The sequence below is a fragment of the Sarcophilus harrisii genome, chromosome 2 (assembly GCF_902635505.1).
Source record: "Sarcophilus harrisii chromosome 2, mSarHar1.11, whole genome shotgun sequence".
NCBI classification, from domain to species: domain Eukaryota; kingdom Metazoa; phylum Chordata; class Mammalia; order Dasyuromorphia; family Dasyuridae; genus Sarcophilus; species Sarcophilus harrisii.
The window spans coordinates 56,377,916-56,399,833 of record NC_045427.1 but is presented as its reverse complement, the minus strand read 5'-3'; the positions used below and the strand labels follow the sequence as shown (position 1 = coordinate 56,399,833).

The following is a 21,918-nucleotide window of genomic DNA, read 5'->3' as shown; positions in this document are numbered from 1 at the left end:
GCGGGAGAAAGAGAAGACCAGGTTATTCTCTCAAAGGCTTCAACTCTCAGCATCACTGCATAAAGCAGAAGTCAGATTTGGGAGAACTGGGTGCTTAAGGGTTAGGTTTGATTCCCTCGTAGCAAAATCTGTATAGGGAAATGCAGGAGCCCCAGAGCACAGGAAAATGCCTTGGGGTCCGAAGAAGAATAGGCTGTGAGCACGTTCCTGTCCGGTTCTGTCTGTAGCAAGCCTGTAGCAAGAGTCAGGGGCTGAGCTGTATAGTCATGATTGGAATCCCTGGGCAGATAAGCTAGAGATCTATTTGTAATCTGAGTTAGGGTTGGTCTATGGTCAGGAAGGAGTTGGGTTAAGGTTGGGGGAAGGGGTCAGTCTGGGATCAAAAGTTAGAGCCTTGATTTGTGGCCTGGGGTGAGAGGCCAATCTAGACTGATGGCCAAGGTTAACACATTCTCCAATCAGAGTTAAGAAGTCAAGGTAGGGCCAGGGAGACCGTGATCAGCAGGAGACAATCAGGCTGTGTCTGAGTGAGAGGGCTCAATCTGTCCAGGATTCGATAGCAGTTTGAGATGAAGGTAAAGGTTTGTGATCTGTGACAATGGTTAGGACATCCTATCTATTAATAGGGTTGGTGAAAGGGTCAATTTGTGACCAAAGAAATGGTCTGACCTATGATCTTGGTTAGGGAATTAAGTCTGGGGACACGATTCAGTCCAGAGCATTAAGGTCTGTGTCTAAGATGAGGCACAAGTCTACGGTCAGAGGAGGCTGTCAGTCTGAGATTACAGTGAGGATCTTTATGGTCTGGGTCAATCAGTGGCCGGAAGTCAATCAGAGCACCAGCTCCCAGTCTTTATTATGCCCCTTCTGGGACAATTGGGTCACAAATTGTACCAAGTTTTGTTCCATGGACTGAGTCCCAATTCTCAGCCACCCCCTGGAGGATGGTGAGCAGGAGCCCTGAGGCACCCGAAGCAGTGCAAGGGTGAAGGTGGAAGGGACTTCCCTTCGGGCATGGATCCATTTGGTCCCTCCATTCCTAGCAAGTAGATGCTAGAGAGTGAAAACCTTCAGAGCAGGGAACCACAGCCTTCCTGAGCCCTCAAAGGTCCTCAAGTCTATGGTCTGCAGGCAGCCAACAATCCTGCATGACCTCCTCCTGAGCCCAGCATAGCCCTTCCTTGAAAAGACACCAAACCTGATCTGTGATCAGAGAGAAGGAAGGAAAGTTTCCTTACAGCATCTTCCCAGGTTCTGTCTAAGCCTGGGGCAGGAATGGGAGTAGCAGAATCTTGCCTGGGGGCTCTTTTCCTACCTAAAATAGCACTATTGAGGGCTGCACACACAGGCTCCCTCTGGATAGGGTCTAGCTGCTGACCAACAGGGCAGTTCCATGGGTCGGAGTATGCTAATAGGCTGAATGCGTCCTGCATGGAAGAAAGCAGATGAAGAAGTGGTGAGAAAGGGCCCTCTTCCCAGGAGGCCCTCCCCTCCCGCAACCCCCCTCCACCTCCTCAGCTGGCGTGCTGGGGAGCGCTGGGGCCGAGCCTACAAGCTCCAACAGACCTGCTTTCCTCCCCGTCTCCGAGGAGCTCCCCTTCAGGCAGAGTAAAAAGCTGTCCTCTTCGTGAAGGCTCCCAGCCCAACCCCCTGAGACTGCTGGCCTGGCCTTATTCCTGGAGCCCCGGGCAGCAGCTGGAAAGGAGCTCAGGGGCTTCTCCTGCAGCGGGGGTTTCTGGAGCTGAACTGCAGAGGAGGTGACTGTTTTGTTGGGGCTGAAACATGAAGGAGGATCCTCGAATCCCCTGAAGGGGCTACTCCCGTCATAACAAGCTGCTGCTGCCCCTTCTCTCCCTCAGGCACAGCAGTCCCCTCCCCCATGGCAGCGACCGAATCAGTCTTACTGGAAACTCTATTAAGCCAGTCCTGTCACCCGCTTCACTTGGGGTTGGGGCCTGGTTCCACCGCGTGACCAAAGGCCTCTGTCCCTGCTCTCACCCTTGACCAGGGCCTGTCACTGGGAGGCTGCCTTTCCTACAGGCATCGGGGACAGATGAAGGGGGACTGTCAGACCTGAGTGCTGCCCATTCCTCTAGCCCTCGGCCCCAGGGCAGCTCTGGAGTTACCTGCAACATCTCTTTATGGGCCAGGTTCTTGCCATACTCTCGGCACAGCTGTTCGCTGAGGGTCTGCAGCTCCCGGCCAAACAAGATAATTCTCTCCGTGGCAGCCTGGTTACCTCCGCAGAGCTGTCGCCGAGGACGCCCATCTTCTGTGCCGAGGGAGAGAGCAGACACGTAAGAATGGGCTGGGGGAATCCCAGGCGTTGTCTATGACACTGTTTTCCCATCATAAGACTTTAGGGAAAGAGGGTAACATTCTTGGCTCAAATCAAGAGGTGACAGCTGTGTGATTTAGGGGGGCCTGGATGACCTAAGGTTAAAGGCTGCTTCTGGCTGATTCGTTGTTGGGTCTATCAACAAGGCCACACTTCAGGAAATTGGAGAAGCCGGCTGGCAGTCTTGGGAATACCACCTTAGATGCAGCAAGCTCTGACCTAGCATGTTCTCCCTCAGACATATTCTGCATATTGTGATCTTACTGTAATCTGCATACTGTGAACTTACTGACATGCTAGGCCTTTACAGTCTCGGTCTGAAAATACATCTAGACATTCATCCAGCTCTTGAAATACTCCAGGACTCAACTTCCCTGGGAGGAATAGAGAGAGCCAGCTCCCTTGCTGGGTTTTTTTTGGTTTGGGTATTTTATTTTCCCCCTAATTACACATAAAACAACTTTTAACATTGTTTAAAAATTTCAGTTCCAAATTCTCTCCTTCTCCTCCTTTCTACCCACTTCCCTGAGATGGTAAGTGATCTAAGATAGGTAACCCAGACTTTTGCACGATTCAAGAACTGGCCAAGGGTGGACCAGAGGCTTTTGAGATCCATCTGGGTCCTCAAATTCCCACCAGACCTCACTTGTTCAGTCCCAGCTCCAGCTATTCTTAAGGCTTCACTTAACAATGTAGGCCGAGGATCCCATGGTGAAAGCTACAGTCCTAGTTTCTTTCTGGGACTAGTAACAGAAAGGGGAAAAAGTGATGCCCTCCTGAGATAGCCCTTACCCATACTAGATTCATCTGTTTGCAGGATTTCTTCATGTTTGTAGGCACCATTCATGATTCGGGTGGATGAGTTCTCTAGCACTCCATTGGGATAATGTTCTGCATCCATCTCCATCTCACTGTCACTAAGAAAGAGGGAGAAGATGTTGGTCAAGACAGGTCAGGAAAGAAAAGATGCTTGGAGCTGGCTGGAGCTCTCTTTTTCACCAGGTGGGAGACTAGAACACAAGTTTAGGATCCAAAGCCTGGCTGGGAGGATTTCCAGGGAGTTTTTACTTGCAAGGCCACACATCTCTCCCCATCACTTTAATTTGATTTCAATTCAAATCAATAACTGTTTGATAAGCACTTACTATTTGCCAAGGACACCATGACAGGCTGGGGTCTAATTTCTCCATCTGCCATCACTTTGCCCTGCCAATTCTCTCTTCTCTCCTTCCATCCCTGCCCTCACATTAACCAATACCTATTTCCCTTCCCCTTATATAATCAGAGGCCTACAGAATCATATGATGTAGAGTTGGAAGGGATCTAGATGACCTAGTCAAATGCCTTCATTTTTGCTGAGGAAATAGGGCCAGAGAGAAAAAAGAAAGGTATTAAAACAGTGACGTATATATTTGAATTCAGGTCTTTGTGACTCCAAAGTCAGTATTCTTTTCATGAAATCCTTAAGGTTGGCAAGGGACAGAAGTTTCTCTCCAAGCCCTTAGAATGAGCTCTTTCAGATTCCCTCTTCTTTCCCCAAGTATCCTTTTCTCCCTGACTCCCCATCCATTGGGCCATGAACTTGGAATGCCTCTTAAGCTGAATCCTACAGGACCCCTAATAGATCCCCCCCAGGCCTCTGACTATTCCAGGTAGACCTAAAGGTCTTAGTCAGCATTGCTGGAAATGGTCATCTTGACAACAGTAGGGAAGACAACTTAACCCTTAGTTTCTCTGATGCCTGAGTGGAGAGACATCAGTTCCAGCATCAGAATGACTAAAGCACTTTGCTCATAAAAGTGCCTGGCCTGGGCCAGAGGCCGGGGCTCACTGGGTCTGAACTAAGTTCGGCAATGAAGTTTCCTTGTTAATTCGTAAAGACAAATTCTATCCCATGGCCTCACTCCCAAGCCAATGAACCCCAGAAATTACCAGGGAATTGTCCTCTCCCTACCTTCAGCTCAAGTCTAATCTAGCCCAGCCAGGAAGTGGTGACAACTAAACAGAGTTATAGTGTTCTTGGGGGCTTGGTCATCCTAAGAGTCCTGTCCCTTTCAGCAATACTGACCATGGAGTTCAGAAAAGCTCTATAAACTCAAAGGAATATTCTTAAGGTAGAGTCTTGTCTGGGAAAGGAAAGCATTAACAAGCTGACTTAAAAGTTCAGGGTTCCTGGAGTCAAGCTGACTGTTACTGCGAGAGAGGTGGACTGATTATGCAAGGGTGGTGGGGATGAGGGGACAGGAGGAAGAAAGCGCTAGTTAGAGTGTGGTGCTGTCAGGGGCAAGGCCCTCAGAGTGGCCACTGCTTCTGCACCAGGGCCTGCCCCAAGAACAAAGAAGAAAGGCATGTTACCTGGTCTCTTGGTTACTTGTACTACTGTGTTGCTGGGATTTGGTGGAGTCTGTGGAGTTGGACTCAGAGTAGTTGATTGACGAAGGGGAGGAGGAGGACGACGACGATGAGGAGGAGCTCAGGGCTGGGTATTTACTGTGACTCTGTTTGCTTTTGGTGGATGTGACCCCATTGCTACAGCTCGGGCTTTCTGCTCCTGAAAACAAGAGAACAGAGCCAAAAGGCTGGATGAGTGGCACCTGGCAGAAAACAAGTAACCTATCGATTCTGCTTCCTGCTGGCATGGAAGCATGAGCCTAGAGATAGCTACAGGAAAGAAAGGGTCCCCAGAGACCTCTTTGTCAGGATCCTGATATACTGATTTCCTCAAAGCCATGGCCCAAGAGACAGCAACAGCAATGTCAAACACTTGAGTTTTACTCTGGGACTTATACTGGCAAGCTGCTTCTGCTCTAGGTTATCCTGAGGACTGAGACTTCCCTAGCAAGGATCTCGCCTAAAGGAGAACGTCACCTAGTGGCACAAAGACTTTCTTCTAGGTTTTAGGGCTCCATTAAAACCAGTAACATCATTGCTGCTCTGGGCATTTCCTGTCTAGTATCAGCCCTGCCAAAATGGCATGTAAAGCAGATCCCTTGCTCCTTCCCTGGTCAAGGAATTCAGAAATTCCTTCCCTCTTCTAAAAGATGCTCTAGGGAGCACACAGGAAACCAGCTTCATCACCTCTCATTGGCCTCTTGTTTCAAACCCTTCTCCAAACCTGTTCTCCTACTTCCCCAAGAGTAGCCATGCTCCACTGAACTTGTATATCCTGACCCAAGTACTCCTATACTCTGCCTTCTGACATCATGCTTTAGGTCACTTATTTATATGAGCCATCAGGGAACTTGGTAAGCACAGAGAAAAGTCTCCAAAAGGCCAGGTCCTGGGAGATAATTAGTCATAGGCCTTACATAGAAGCCTAAAGAATAGTCCCATACCAGCAAGAAAAATGACAGTTCAGATTTCTCTGTCCAATTATTTTATTTTAAGGATTTATAAAGAAACATTTTCCAAACTAATTCTGTGAAGAAGGCAGTGCAAATATCACTATTCCCATTTTACAGATAAAGAAACTAAGGTTTAAAAAGGTTTAGGGTTTGCCCAGGATCATAAAAGCTGATAGAGTCTAGCTAGAGTCAGTTTCAAATCTGGGCCAAGAGTTTCTGAAGAAAGATTCTTTAATACTTTTCACTGTGCCCTCTATTATGGATATCAAAAAGCATGGGCTTACCGGTGCTGTGCAGATGGGAATTGCTGGGTCCATGTCTAGGGCTGAGGCTGGGGGACCCTGGGTAGCTGTCTTGGGATTTGGGGCTTCGAGCACTAAAACAACGAACTTCACTGTCTGTTCCATTCACCATCTCCACAAACTGCCGGCACCTGGTGGGGGAGGCAGGGAAGGAGCAGAGGGGAAATGCTTTAAGTACACACTTTGGTTGGTTCCATAAGTAGCTGTGTCAGAGCCAAGAGGGCCAGAAGCCCCAGGCCCCACAGGCTAGGCAATGGAGATAGTCACTTGGGCTACCAACTTACTTCAACATGAAGAGCAGGTTGGGGTTGTGCTCCAGGAGACCAGGATAGAGCTGCTGGGTGGCCTCTATGGCCTCTCCCACTCGGCCTGCCAGCATAAGCTTTTGTATTCCTGTAAGCAAGAGCACAGCAGTCGGGATTCCAGGAGCAAAAGAGAAACCCATTTCAATACTCTGCCTGCTCAGCCCATCTCAGTGCCACTGATGGAAGAATCCGCAACGGACAAGGTACTGGAGGCAGGCAGATATGACATAGGAGTTTATGACCAAAAGGATGGGGAAGAGACAGAGACAAGTAGCAACAATATAAGGGAGATGCAACGTAAAGGAAGCGTTAGAGGCTAAGCAGAAGAAACCTGAGGAGGCGTGTCTGCACCACACTGGGCCACAAGGAAAGGGAAGGATTTCTGGAGGCAGAGATGACAGCCGGAAAGGCAGAGACATGGCTGAGGTGGGGCAGGACAAACGTGGGGGAAGCGTCCCCTCGGTGGAAGGCAGAGTCCCCACAGAGGAACAGAAGATGACAGAGCTAGAAGTGCAGAGCGGGCCCACCTCGGCAGGGAGCTGCCAGGAGAGTGAGAAGGTCGGAGGCTTTTGAGCTGAAGGGGACCGGAGCAGTCGCCCAGCACAAGCTTCTCCAGTCACACAGAAGGGCACAAAGGAGAAATGGCTTGCCCACGGTCCATCTATGCGCTTATCACATCCTCAGAGGGTCAGTTCAGGGGTCACTGCGCCCTCCTCCCTCCCTTTACACATGAGGAATACACGGCACACAATGGTGCAAAGTGCCCGCAAGTACCTGGGGCAAGGTCAGAGCCGCACACCTCCAGCTTCCCAGCCCAGGCCACACAGAGTCAGGTTCTGACTCCATGACTTCTGAGTGAAGACCTGGTGTTTTTTGCAACACTGATTTGACCTCACAGTGTAATTAGAAAGGGAGAGTCTGGTGGGAGGGAGACTGGGAAATTGCAATCAGCTGGCCATCAAGGACAGCGCTTGCTTAAGCTCTGAGGAGATGTCCAGTGACATGTTGGTGCTATCCAGACCCACTGACCTGTGCTATAAAGAAAGCTGGACAGCACAATGGAGAGCAAGAAGACCCTGATGAGCCAGAAGGAACTTGAGCAGATCCCCGGAGGTAGAGCTTTACCATGAATGCCCCTTCCTTCTGCCAAGGACCAAGGAAGCTTTTCTTTCTTTCAATACTGAATTATTAAAAAGTTCTAACATCACTACTGCACAGTAACTCTACATTTAAACTCATTCATTTCAATGCCTACAATAGCCTAGGTTTTCCATTACTCCTACTAAGTCCTCATCGGGATCCTTTGTACATTCATTTTCATTTCCTTTTATTCTTTACATCTGTAATGCATTGGGGTTTGGGACTTTTTTTCACATGGCATTGTTTCATACAAATAGAATCTTTTGATTTCTTTTGTATACTCCTAATTTAGTAATTAGAGTAATCCATTAAGTTAATGCAACATAATTTGACCACTTTCCTAGTGTTGGATTTTCAGACTTTTTGAACAGATAATGCTTTTTTGTTTGTGGTCATTCTTGTAGGGTACCTTCTTGCATGGAATTATGAGTTCTGAGAGCATGAATATCTTTTCATCTTCTGGTATATACTGCTAAACTAGGCTCACACTTATTCTCTCTCTCTCTCTTTATGGGTGAGGCAACTGGGGTTAAGTGAGTTGCCCAAGGTCACATAGCTAGGAAGTGTTAAGTGTCTGAGGCCACATTTGAACTCAGGTCCTCCTGACTTCAGAACTGGTGCTCTATGCACCAATTAAGGCAGAAGCCTTAATTCTTCATACTAGCTTTTAGTCTGTTCATGTCCTGAGTTCCCCCCAGCTTCAGTGCATGATTTTATGAAGCCCAATTCTGACACTTACTATAAATGGGTTACAGACCAGACAAAATGGAGACAGGTACTGCATTGGGGGTTGTAAGGGAAGTGCTCTGTAACTCTTAAGAGAACTAGAGCTATGCAAACTACTGCTCCTGTGATTATTCAAATCAAAAGAAGAGCCCCAAAGACAGGGTAGGATAGTAGGATGTTTTCTGACTACATTTTTCTCCACAAGTCTGAGAGTTTGAAGCTTTTTACCCCCCTTTTTCTCTCTCTCTTATTTCCAAATCTGATTTTCGCAGGCTTTGTACTACTCCATTTCATTCTTTACCCCAGATCTTATCTGCCTGCTTGGAAGTCATCTCTGGCTTGCTCTTTCTCAGATGCAGGTCCCATGGTTGGGACTTGCTCTGTTGCTCCCTTTTGTATTGCCCATCTACTTGATGTTTTTCTGGGAGACACAAACACAAATATATACACAAATGACACAGTTTCAGAGACTGGTATAGAGACAACCACCCACCCACACTATTTTCTCTTTTTCCTTTCATTTCTATGCCAGAGGAACCTGAGAAGGAAGAAAATACATCTTCAGGGCCATGTGGGAACTCTTCACTCTTTCCTTCTAACATTCATTTTCTAAGGTTATTCCTTTAGACAGACTATCTACAATTTGAACATTTTGTTATGACTACACCAGCAGGGCCCAGACAATTATGAATTGTTGGTGACTCTTTTAGGGTAGGACAGCTAGGATCCCTTGGAAGCCTCTTGAGCCCTGTGGAAGTAGGGGAGGTCATAGAGAGGAGAGCACTGCCCGCTGAAGACTCCTGAACAACAGACCCTTTGATAGTCCCGAGTCCCTCAGTTCTTTCTTTAGCTATTGACATGAACAGCTGCTTGATGAAGGGAGGACAGAAGGCCCAGGCCTTGCTAGTAGCTAAGGAGAAGACAAATGACTCAGCAGAGCTCTAAGTGATCTGAGTAAAACAATAAAGTTCAATGGGAACCAATTTTCAAGGGAATGACAAATCCACACAGAGGAGGCTTGGAATGCAAGCTTGCCAGGGCTCTGGATCCTAGACCCGCAGCCAGAATATAATGGAGAAAGTGAGTTTTGTTCATATCAAGAAAAGAATCAGTCCTGTAGGATCTGGCTAAAGAAAATGGTCAGCTTTCAGACTGGCTAGAATGACAGGGAAAGATAATGCGGAATGTTGGAGGGGAGGTGGAAAAACAGGGACACTAATACATTGTTGGTGAAATTGTGAATACATCCAACCATTTTGGAGAGCAATTTGGAACTATGCTCAAAAAGCTATCAAACTGTGCATACCCTTTGATCTAGCAGTGTTACTACTGGGTTTATATCCCAAAGAGATCATAAAGAAGGGAAAGAGACCTGTATGTGCACGAATGTTTGTGGCAGCCCTCTTTGTAGTGACCAGAAACTGGAAACTGAGTGGATGCCCATCAGTTGGAGAATGGCTGAATAAATTGTGGTATATCAATATTACGGAATATTATTGTTTGGTAAGAAATGACCTGCAGGAGGATTTCAGAAAGGTCTGGAGAGACTTACATGAACTGATGCTGAGTGAAACAAGCAGGCTCAGGAGATCATTATATACTTCAGCAACAATATGATGATCAATTCTGATGGACCTAGCCATCTTCAGCAATGAGATGAACCAATCAGTTCCAATGGAGCAGTAATGAACAGAACCAGCTACACCCAATGAAAGAATTCTGGGACATGACTAAAAACCATTACATTGAATTCCCAATCCCTATATTTTTGCCCACCTGCATTTTGGATTTCCTTCACAGGCTAATTGTACAATATTTCAGAGTCCGATTCTTTTTGTACAGCAAATAACAGTTTGGTCATGTATAGTTATTATGTATCCAATTTATACTTTAATATATTTAACATCTACTGGTTATCCTGCCATCTAGGGGAGGGGGTGGGGGAAAGGAGGGGAAAAATTGGAACAAAAGGTTTGGCAATTGTCAATGCTGTAACCATGCATATAACTTGTAAATAAAAAGCTATTAAAAAAGAAAGAAAGAAAGAAAGAAAACGGTCAGGCTGGAACAGCAGGTCTCTAAAAACCCTTCTGCTCCTAAATCCTATCACAAGGAAAAGGGGACAGTTAGAGCTGGTGGGCTGAGCATCTCCAGTGAACTGGGTCCACTCAGGAGACTTCTACCAAGAGGAGGACCAAAGCCGAAGTTCAAGGGTTCTGCTGGCCTCCTATAGGCTAAGGCTAGCATCATTGAAACCAGAGAAAAAGGAGGTCTAAGATGAGGAGCTCACAGAGAAGTGGGGAGCAGGATGGGAGGGTGAGGGAGGAATCTTGGTCTTACTTTGTCTGTTCTTGATGGAAGTCTGTTCTTCCTGAATCGTGGTTTCTGTCATACGGGCAAAAGCTGTGGCAGTAGCACAATACCCATGATGCACCAGGTAGGAAGAGACCATGCTAAAAACAAAAAACAAAACAAACAAATAAACAAAACAAAACAACAACAACAAAAAAAAACCCAGATAAATAGTGACATCCAAAAAAGCAACTTTGCAAAAATAGAATGTGACTGTACCATGAGTGGAGGCTCTGGACATACAGCTTTTAGTATTGTATTGAAAAAGCACTAGATCCAACTTACAGAGAAGAAAATAGCTCTTGGCCAGCAGTCAAGAGATCTGGATTTCCTGGCTCAGCTGCTAGGAGTCTCACTCTTATCATTTATATTGAGACTAGATCAGGACTTTTGGACACAGGATCTAAGAATTTGAACAAACTTTGGATAACTGTATTTCAATATAATTGGTTCCTATTCCCAGTAAGATTAGGAGTGAAACAAGGTTGCCCACTATCACCATTACTGTTCAATACTGTATTAGAAATGTTAGCACTGGCAGTAAGAGAAGAAAATAAGATTAAAGAAATTGGAGCAGGTAATGAGGCAGTCAAATTATCACTCTTTGCAGATGATATGATGGTATACTTAAAGAATCCTAGAGAATTAAGTAAAAAACTACTAGAAACAATTTACAATTTCAGCAAAGTTGCAGGATACAAAATAAATCCACATAAATCATCAGCATTCTTATACATCACTAACAAAATCCAACAACAAGAGATACAAAGAGAAATTCCATTCAAAATAACTGTCAATAGTATAAAATATTTGGGAATCTATCTGCCAAGGAAAAGTCAGGAACTATATGAACACAACTATAAACCACTTCCCAAACAAATAAAGTTGGATCTAGTCAGATGCAAAAATATCAAGTGCTTAGGATAGGCTGAATGAATATAATAAAAATGATAAGACCTAAATTAATTTATTTATTTACTGTCATATCACTCAAACTCCCAAGAAATTATTTTATAGACCTAGAAAAAATAATAAAGTTCTTCTGGAAAAAACAAAAGGTTAAGAATTTCAAGGTAATTAATGAAAAAAAATTTACCAATGAAGGTGGCCTAGCTGTGCCAGATCTAAAATATATTATAAAGCAGTGGTCATCAAAACCATTTGGTAGTGGCTAAGAAATAGAGTAGTCTGTCGGTGGAATAAGTTAGGATCACAGGACAGAATAGTCAATAACTATAGCAATCTAGTGTTTGACAAACCACTGGACAAACTCCAGCTTTTGGGATAAGAACTCACTATTTGACAAAAACTGCTGGGAAAATTGTAAACTAGTATGGCAGAAACTAGGTATTGACCCACACCTACACCTACATTGTATACCAAGATAAGGTCAAAATGGGTTCATGATTTAGACATAAAGAGTGATATTACAATATAATTGGTCCCCCCTGTTAATCCTATTCTGTATTCTGAGATGGGGTCTCTCTAAGTTTCACTGGGAAGCCAGAGTAATTTGCTAAAAAAAATGATAAGAATTCCTGAACTAGAAAGAGAAGCAAATCCAGGGAAAGCAATGGCTCTGGAGCCAAAGGGCCTGAGCCTATTCATGGCTCCCTGATACCTGAAGGCAAGCCCTCCAACTTCCTAAGCTAGTCTCTCCTTGGGAAGATGGTCTTTAAGGTTCCTAATGTTACATCTGCTGACATCTAAGACTCCTTCTAGTTCCAACAACCTGACCAGGACTATTCTTCATTTAAGCCCCTGGATTTGACTGCAGTGGGTGCTAGGAGGGAATGGATGGCCACAGTCCATGTTGAAGCAGGAGGCTAATTGCAGTGGATGAGCTGCCTGGTACTTCTTAGTGTGATTCTCTCAGGCACTTAAAATGCCAAGAAATCACTTTTGGAATAGCTTCCTCGTGGGACCTCAAAGACATTAGGCACCAGAAAGAGAGCTAATTTCTCTGCTGTATACTTCCTGAGAAGCAGTCTCAAAATAATTTAGCTTGAGAAAGCCTGCAAGATGTTCAGGAGGTACTAGAATGTTTCCTCTCACTGCCCCATGATGGGCCAAGCTGGCTGTGCTGATTTCTTGCAGACACATCACCATCACTAGACTCTATTAAGCCTTTGGAAATGCTGGCTCTGCCCCTATCTGAGAAACCATCTACTCTGCTTGTCACTGAACAAGAGTTGGGGGAAGGAGAAGTCAAGCTGGATCTTCTAAAACCAATCATTAAGCCTACAAGGAGAGAAGAAATCTTGTATAAAAAAATCTGATGAGATGAATAGCTTCTGAGAGGTCATTCACTAAGAAGCTACTTTCCCAAGTCCACTTTACCTCCAGAGACAGGATTGGGAAAATCCAGAGAGGACCTTCATGTTTGTACCATGCACATGCAAATATGCATAAGTGTGTGTGTGCACCTGGATATACCTTTGTCGGCCTTTTCTAGTCATGCTAACATATGGAAAGTATTAGAATAGTTTCTAGAATTTAAAGGAATGCCATGTAGAAGAGGGCAGAATGAAGACCAATGGGTAGACCTTATAAAGAAAGAGATAGATGGGAGACAGTGTGGTGTAGTAGAGAGAGAACCGGACCTAGAGTCAGGAGGTAAGATTCCAAATGCTAGCTCTGAAACCTATAAGCTCTATAACCAAAGAAACAAAAGCTCATGGGCAAAATGGGGATAACAGTACTTGTGAATTAGGTTGTTATTAGGAAAATGCCTTCCAACTCTTAAAATATTGCAGAAATGGGAACCACTACTATTATTATTCAGTTCAGCAGAATAAAGAAAGAACTTTTTAATAATTAAGACTGTCAGGACAGCTAGATATCCGAGTGGATAGTGCACCAGCTCTAAAGTCAGGAGGACCTGAGTTCAAATCTGACCTCAGACACTTAATACTTCCTAGCTGTGTGTCCTTGGGGAAGTCACCTCATTCCAACTGCCTCAAAAACAAAAGATCAGTTGCAACCATTAGGACTGTCTAACATTGAATGTTTCGTTAGGTACTAGTTCCTCATCACTAGAAAGATTTACATATAGGCTGGATAACAATTGGCAGAGCAGCAGATGGGAGGACTGGATTCTTGTGTGGGGTGGGACCCCAGATATGATTCCTCCTGTAAGAATAGGACTTTCCATGTGTGGGTATGTGTACATTTGAGGGCATTCTTATGAAGGTCTGTGCCCGTGAGTGTCTGTTACTGTTTATAAGTGTAGACCTGCTCCTTTCTTAGAAACAGACTCCCTTCATGACAGCTCCGTTATCCAGAGTTCGCTACTCAAGCCAGCTTCCAGAAATTCAGCATCCAAAGACTTTATATGGAAACATTTTATTAGAAACTGTTGAATTAGCTCAATATGGCTTGGAATAACCATGTTCACTCAATGCACAAACAGACTTATTGCCAAAGACAAATGGCAAATAGAAGTCATTTCTATTTCAGTAATTGAGTTTTTTTTATTTTCATATTTCTTTCTATTGAAAAGTCAGAGAGAGAGAGAGAAAATGAGAAGAGGCAAGAAAGAGAAAGGAAGAAGGAGAGGAAGGGAGAGAGAGAGAAGGGAGGAAGAGAGAGGGAGAGTGATTCATTCAGCAAAATAAGGCAGAACAGGGGTAGCTGGGTGGCACAGTGGACAGAGCACCAGCCCTGAAGTCAGGAGGATCCGAGCTCAAATCTGGTCTCAGAACTTAACACATAGCCAGTTTGACCCTGGGCAAGTCACTTAATCCTAATTGCTTCAGCAAAAAAAAAAAAAAAAAAGGGGTGGGGTGGGGTGGGGGGGGGTGAGGCACAGAACAGGAGATGGCCTGATGTTTCTCACATCTGAACTCTTTTTTTTTTTGATTTATAATTTTATTAATCACTAAACCACTTTATTAATTATTGATTTATAACTTTATAAATTTATCATTGGGATTCTCTCTTTTTTTTTTTTTTTTTTTTTTTTAAATTTAATAGCCTACACATCTGAACTCTTAGAGCACAAGGAGGTTTCACTGAAGTTCAACCTACTCTTCCTAAGACTGAGATATGCCAAGTCTCCCTTCTTTACCAGCCCAATGTTCCTCCTTCTCCCTTGCTTTGAGAAGGGGCCAAGGCTAGCAGGATAGGAAGAAACCTAACTCACTCTTCAAGTCTCAGAATTAGGATCACTTTACTCCAGAAAATGAAAGACAAGACATTTCCCACTAATTTTTGGTGGTTTTTTAAAAATGAAAATCATAAAAAAAGTGATCAAGAATAAAAAAGAAAATAATCTTCACTTAACAAGAGTCAATAAATATAGTACATAGGGAAGCTGATAACCCCCCATAAGAACTTTCTAATGATGAAAGGTGTTTTAAAAAAAATGGCATAAGCTGCCTTATGAATTCCCAGCCCTGGAGATTAGAAGTGCTACTGATCATCTCTAAGATCGCATCCAATCTAAAAATCAGCAACATAATTCAATGGGACAGGGAAACTTGAAAGTAGCTGGGTTCAGATGAATTGACATTTTTAAAAATGGGGAATTCTTGTAATAAACCAAGGCCGGTGTCCTGCTGATGCTGTGTATCTATCTGTGTGGTATTTCTGGACTGCTGTGGAGCCTTGAAAGTCAGGTATGTGCTGGAGGGCAGAAGCCCCAGAACATGCACAGAACATCAGCTCAGCAAGGGATGATGGTTTCTCCTTTTTAAACTTCCTCTCTGGGTACAGGGTACAACGATTTCTGCACTCTCTAAAGACCATCACTGTTGGGCAGGAAATAAAAACACTTTTTTTTTTTTTTTTTTAAACAGAGCTTGGAGGTTTACAAGGTCCTTTCCCTCACAACCAACTCTGTGAGGGAGGTAAGGCAACTATTATTCCCTTCCTTGAGCAGCAGCTGATGTGAATGTCAGAACAAGAGAAAAGCAACAAGCACAGAGGACTGTGATCAGTGTGGACTTTACCCCCAGTCCCCGGTTGGCTCTGGGTCCATTCAACACCATCAGCTGCTTCAAACAAAGAGAGCTGCTCTAGGTAAGAAGAACCTCTTATCAGGGACTGGAGGCTGCCAGAAGCAGATCAAAAGAACCCTCAGCTGCTTTTTTTAATGTGAGGTCAAACAGAGCTCAGAAGGTTCCCAAGCTTAAGCAAGATCTGATTGGCCTGGTAAGTCTCACATTGTCTCCTCTAATGGCTGTGGCCCCCTAAATCTGCCACAGGACTCCCAGACAATCAGTTCCCAAAGCTATTGGATACTAGGACTCTGAAGTCACTGACTAAGACAATTAAACCCTTTCCTTCTTAGCCTAACCTGCAAGAATTGTAAAAAAACTATAGGAAATTAAGATGAACATGCACACAGGGACAGAAAATGAGACGCAGAAAAGGGAAATGACCTTGCCCAAATCAGGCTCTAAAATAAGAGTGAAGCTATGAATCAAGCTGAGATTATATGTACCTTTCCCTAAAGTTTCATTATCTAATCACAATGACTCTCAATCCTTTCAGTATCAGTTAAGACAGCTAACTAGACAGCTTGAACCAGAGCCTGCTATGTCCCTACCCTGGCCAAATTTCTAATGTACAATAAGAACAAAGTTTTTTTTTTGTTTTGTTTTGTTTTTTTACTACTTTGCTAGAAAGATCTGTCTCAGGGCTGATCTTCAGATACAGGTTGGGGCTTCACAGATTCTTAGTGCAGAAAGAAGCCAAAGAGAGCACCAGAACATCCTCTCTGCTTGAACCATTCCTCCCCACCCTCAATTACAAAGAAGGTCCAAATACTGACCGAGAGCCCCTTTGGGCAAAATTCAACCCAAAGTAACTTCATTACTTGAGTCATTACCTAAAGATTCTAGGAGCAAGCAGCTTGGGCAAAATAAAAGAGAGCCAAGGATGCTGGTAGACCCAAATTTTATCCTTCAGACCAATTCAGGGAAAGCTGTAACTTTAAGAGCCAAGAGCCACCACCCTCAGGCTATGAGAAAATAGAGATGAGGAGGTTGACATGAGAGCAGTTGACTGGGGCCAAAAAGGGGGAACAAGGACTCACTTCTGTAGCATGGCTTGCCACTCCCCAAGTCTGTCACCAATGGGAAAACGCTTAATGGTTCCCTGAATCTTTGCTCTCCATTCCCTCATGTAGTCCTCAATGTCAAACACAAAGGGTTGCTGCCCAAAGTTGGCGTCTACGATCTCTCCAGGAGTCTGCAAGCCTACTGTGGGGTATAAGTTTGCCTGGAAAGAAAAAGGAACATTGGTTAGAAAATCAGCCTTGTGAGAGAGCAAAGCAGGCACAATACCATGAAGAATGGGGTTCGATGAGTTGGAATGGGTGAGTGACACTCTGGAGGGAGGTGTCTTAACTAAGCCAACGAACTAGGAAAAGGTGATTCATTTCAGGAGAATCCCCAGGTTGCCTTGGGGTGATTAGCCTGAAGGCAGGATGGAGAGGCTACATCTAGGACACATGAGGCACTTGTGCCCTACTCTCCCCGAGTGCTCAGACACCTCACTAGGAGAACAAGGAGAGGGAGAGACCTCCAAAGGAGACGATTCCTGCGGAGACCTCTTGGACTCTAGCTTAGATTCTCTCTGGCTTTAGTCCTTCCTCTCACTCCTTTACATTAGCTAGATGCTAAGACTTTCCAGGACAGGGTAAACTCCTGGGCCCAATAAGACCAGCAAGGCCAGGTCAAGCTGAGCAGCACCCAATAAAGTGCCACAAATCAGAAAGCCAACAGCAATAACCTCTTCTCTGGGCCTCAGTTTCTTCATTTGTAAAATGAGAGGACTGGACTGGATGATCACAAAGGTTTCTTTGCATTCTACATCTTATGATGCTATGAAAGGGGAAAGGAGAGCATAAGTTAGCCAGAGAAAGAAGAGAACCCCTCCTACCCCATCTAACGGCACTTCTCAGGGATCTCAAGCACACTGGATGCCCAGATCTCATCTGATGTAAGAATCCCTAGAAGGGAGTGGGGGGTGAGGGATGAGAAGAAAAAGAGGAAATGAAAAGCTGAATAAGGCTAAAGTTAGCAGCACCTTCTTAACGCATATCTAAGTTCCCAACTATTTGGGGAAAAAATTGAGAATGTCCCTGGGTATCCCATGCAGGTATTGCTTAATTATTCAACCATCTCCTTACCATTATGGGGCTTGATAAATCTCCTGTCTGATAAATGGGAGTCTACCTCCAAGGTTTTGTCTTAAAATCCTATCCACATTAATGGCTTCCATGATCCTTACTAGAAAATCTGCATTTATAGCACAGACTACTCACCTGAGAGTCATTCCTATTTCCATTTGTTTGCAGAGGATCCTTACTGAGCCAAATCAATTCCCTCCAAGATCACTACAACAGCCTCCAAATTCTCTCCCCTCCAATTTATCTAAAAGACTTCAGTCAGACTGGTCTTATTAAAACAAACCTTTTATCAGTTCAAAAACTTTCAATAGCTCCTTATTCAGCCTATCAGATGAACCTCAAACTCCTTAGCCAGACTTTTATTAAAGGGCTTTTGTCAAGGCTACCCCTACCTTCTCGAAACATTGCTTCTCGTGAGAATTCTCTGCTATAGTAAAAAATGCTTAATTTCTCCAAACCATCCTCTCTTAAGACATTACACTTTTTTTTTTTATTACTGACTCCAGAAAAAAGGCCTTTCTCCTTCATCAACCTAATTCTTTTGCTTCCATCAAAGCTCACCTCAGCATCTATTAGCACCATGAAACTTTCAAGTGATCTTTCCAGCCTATGAATCCGTATGGCATTTCTCATCTGAATCACACATTCTGTTTATCTCATGTAAATTTTCAGGCAGATTGACATCTCTTCTGCACTGTTCCTTTCCTACGACTCCCTATCATTTTGTAAATCATGCAAGGGCAGTACCTTCTTTCTTTCTGTCATCTCTATGATGACCTTTTCATCAAAACTTAATGAATATGTGCTGATTTGACTTAGGAAGCTCCTGGAGTAAATGGGCTGTCTCCATCCACAAGGCAGTAAACCAACAGTAAAAAGCAAGTCATAAAAAATAAGTCAAATAAAGAAACAACCAATAATCTTGGTGTAGCCACTAGTAACAGTATGCTAAAAGTTGTTTGATCTTGAGCAATTCCCTCTCCTCCTCTGGGCCCTTAGGTTTCTTATTTTTAAATTGAGGGAGCTGGGTTAGCTTTTAACACCCCAGGATTTTATTGCTAGATGAAACTAAGAAACTGGGAAAAAGATATGGGAAAATGAAAATAAATATGACATTTTAGAGACAACAAAGATGAACTCAATGAGTTTTCCTCCTTCCTTAACATTTTTTTCCCCTGCTCATTCTTCACCTAAAATCAATATTCTTTTTGCAAACAGCATACTAGTTTCTATGGCAACTGGCCAGGAAGTCCCAATGAGACTCAGGACAATGGAACAACTCCATAAATCAAACTGAGGTTGAAGGGCAATGTCTTTGATGGTTAAAGCAAAGGGGATCAAAGTCCAATCTATTTAAACAAATAGTACAGTCCAGGAAGGGCTAGATCAATGGTAGAGGCAAAGAAAAATGAGTTCTCTTTTTCTTGACTTCTGTCTTACTATTAGTAGATTAGTGAGCTCAACTCTCATTGCTTCCCAGAACAGAAGAATCCTTTTCTCCAAGTACCCTGATAGAAGCATAGACCAAAAGAAAGAAAACTACCTAATTCATCTCATTTTCCTTCTCAAACTATCTACTTTTGGAGAATATTTGGCAATCAAAAAATATTTACTGAAGCCTATTACTGGGGAGAGGGGAAAAATATGAGAAAGGCAAATTTTATTCTCTGTCCCCAGTAAGACCCATTAGGCTATAATAGTGATTTTATTTAGAGTGAAGTCTGGAGAGATAAGTTAAGTTGAGGTCATGTTGTCAAGATACTGTCTCCCTCCAGTGAAGGTTCTCTCTAAACTCTTAGGATTCTTCCTTGCTCTTCTTTGTTGTTTTTCAGATCATCATTCCATCAAGTTCAATTGATAGATGGGCTTTTTGAATATCTCACCTATTTACATAATCCTCTCTCCAAGCCTTTTCTTTTTTATTAGTCTTTAGTCCACACCATCCATTTCTTCAGCTCTTGATTCAGAGCCTTCCCTGTACCCTATTCCCTCACCATTAGCTATATAATGCTAACAAATGTATATACAGACTTTTTGGTTCCTATCGCCTTTATTCCACTTAAATTGTACTCTAGTGTGATTCTACCTTCTGGATTCTTATTCCTGGGACTGTTGTCCAAAATGGAAACTCCCCCTCTGACCACAATCTCCTTTCTCTCTCACCAAACCATTCCCTCACTTCTACTAAATCTTTCCTTTCTCTTCAATGGGACCTAAACAATCACTCTTAGTCTATCATAAATCTCTTCTGGTATTACCTGCCTCATTATGCAGGACAGAAACCCATTTTCAGTCATGATTCTCACCTTTTCAGCTGTGCCCATGTCCCTTCCATGCAATGAGACCTTCTTTGACCTCCCTTCTTCTCTTGCCAAGTTGAAATGAATCTGGTCAGTCTTTGGCTCAATATTCATAGTACTTGGAATGACCATATGGGATTCTATTATTTTTTTCTTTGTTATTTTCCCTCATTCCCTTCTAAACTCCTTGTGTCCATTTTAGTATCTATTACACAGTAGGGATCAATGATAATTTTTTGAATGAATGAGTCCAAAGCACCACTCAGAGAAGAACCCATCTAATTAATGTGCAAGAGGTTTACAGCAAGACAGTGAGTTAGGAGTGGAGAGAAGAGAAAGAGAATCTGGATGCTTTTGCTGGTGGGGGAAAGCAGGAATACTGAAGGTAACAATAAAGAAAGAGAAGCTAGACCAAATTGACTGGTACAAAGGAGAAACATTGATTTCTGCTAGTGGTTATTTCTCCTCATATCTCTTTCTAACATTCCAACAAACTAAGGGTTGGACAGGAACTTTTATGGGGAAAAAAAAAAGATAATGTCTGTCTTTTGCAGCGACAGTACCTGCAAGGTGAGACAGAATCACCCCCTCAAAAAGGAGCTAAAGATCAGTGCTTCTCTCAAAGCTCTAATATATCTGAGGCTGTATATCCCCCCTTACCTATCTAGGGAAGCCCCTTTTCCTCATGCAGAAGTTAGAATAATGAATGTGGAAGGCCAAAGGGTGTCTCATGCTAGGCTTGGTACAGCACAAGTTCAAGTCTTTCCAGATCAATGCAAAACAGTAAACAATAAAACCTAAGTTACTTGTGATCTCCAACCTTTCTAATTTCTGAAGTTTGGGCATCCATCTGCTGGCTCTTTCACTGAGCTTCACTGACCTCAGCTACATGCTGTGCTAAATCCACTAACATGAAGATGTAAATAACTAATAGACTAAAAGGCTGAACTTTCCTACATAGGTATTGATAAACAGTTACTGAACAAAACTGCCAAATGGTGGAATGTCTTAGGGGATAGCCATGGGAGGGACAGAGAAGGGTTAGAGAAGGAGTGGTAGCATTCAGGTGGTTTTCTCCCCTATTCTGGACAAGTCTAAGACACAGCAAAACACAGAGAATTCAGCATTGCTTCACAGCAAGCAGCTGCACAGTCCCCCCAGTGGCCATTTTTCACCTAAGTGGCTCTGCACTCCATGAGGATTAGTAAAAACAAAGGAGATGTGGGTTGGAACAAAGTTTCAGAATCCCTATATTGGATGGAGATAACTCTTATGTTTCACAGTGTGCTAGAGACCTATCCCAAAGCAGAGCAATAGGAGAGGAGTCACTTTTCCCTGGGACTGACCCTTTCTATCTGCAAATTGGAATGTCCCCTCCTCCCAAATCATGACCAGAAAACAGAAAGATTAGTACTTACCGGGAGGTCTGTAAAAGCTATACCTGTAAGGAGAAAATGAGAATCATTAAACAGAAGCTGGAAGGATGGAGGAGACATTGAACTGAGGTCTCATGGATGTAGAAGACAGACTTACACATACACACACTCTCACATATATTACTATGTATCTGTAATTAGTAAAAAGAGAGCGGGAGGGAGAAAAGGGGAATTTTAAAATAGAGTGCTTGTACTGATAGACTGAGAGGGAACAGGTGTCTTTCCTGCTCAAGCCTTTCTCCACCTGGTTTTTCAGATACTCAAAAACAATTCCTATTTCCCTTTATTTCTCCTTATCAACCCTAACTTAAACCAGCAGTTATTAAGTGCTTTCTATTGTATGAGGTCCCATGATGCCAAAATGAAAAACAGCTTAAGCCCCTAAGGAAGCATGTGAAATGTAAGCAAACAGGTAAAATAAAATGTGATGAAGGAGAGCATACTTTAATGGGGTGGGATTCCAGGAATAGGGACAATGATGACAGGTAGGTACAGAAATCAGGGTAAATGCACTACACACCTGTCAGACTGGCTAGA

General features: G+C 43.5%; 1 protein-coding gene across 9 annotated transcripts in view; it reads right to left on the bottom strand.

The window, feature by feature from the left end:
* Nucleotides 1-21,918, bottom strand: part of RANBP10 (RAN binding protein 10) — a 152,796-nt gene that overhangs the window by 6,005 nt on the left and 124,873 nt on the right. For 4 of the 9 annotated variants that reach the window (XM_031950253.1, XM_031950248.1, XM_031950251.1 and 1 more), the window contains 9 exons: nucleotides 21,364-21,386; nucleotides 16,548-16,732; nucleotides 10,496-10,608; nucleotides 6,269-6,377; nucleotides 5,967-6,115; nucleotides 4,694-4,889; nucleotides 3,131-3,255; nucleotides 2,127-2,272; nucleotides 1,316-1,427 (listed from right to left, as the gene is read on the bottom strand). In XM_031950253.1, the coding sequence (XP_031806113.1) occupies nucleotides 1,316-1,427; nucleotides 2,127-2,272; nucleotides 3,131-3,255; nucleotides 4,694-4,889; nucleotides 5,967-6,115; nucleotides 6,269-6,377; nucleotides 10,496-10,608; nucleotides 16,548-16,732; nucleotides 21,364-21,386 (1,158 nt within the window). The other 5 variants (XM_031950249.1, XR_004231647.1, XR_004231648.1 and 2 more) reach the window with 5 other exon arrangements.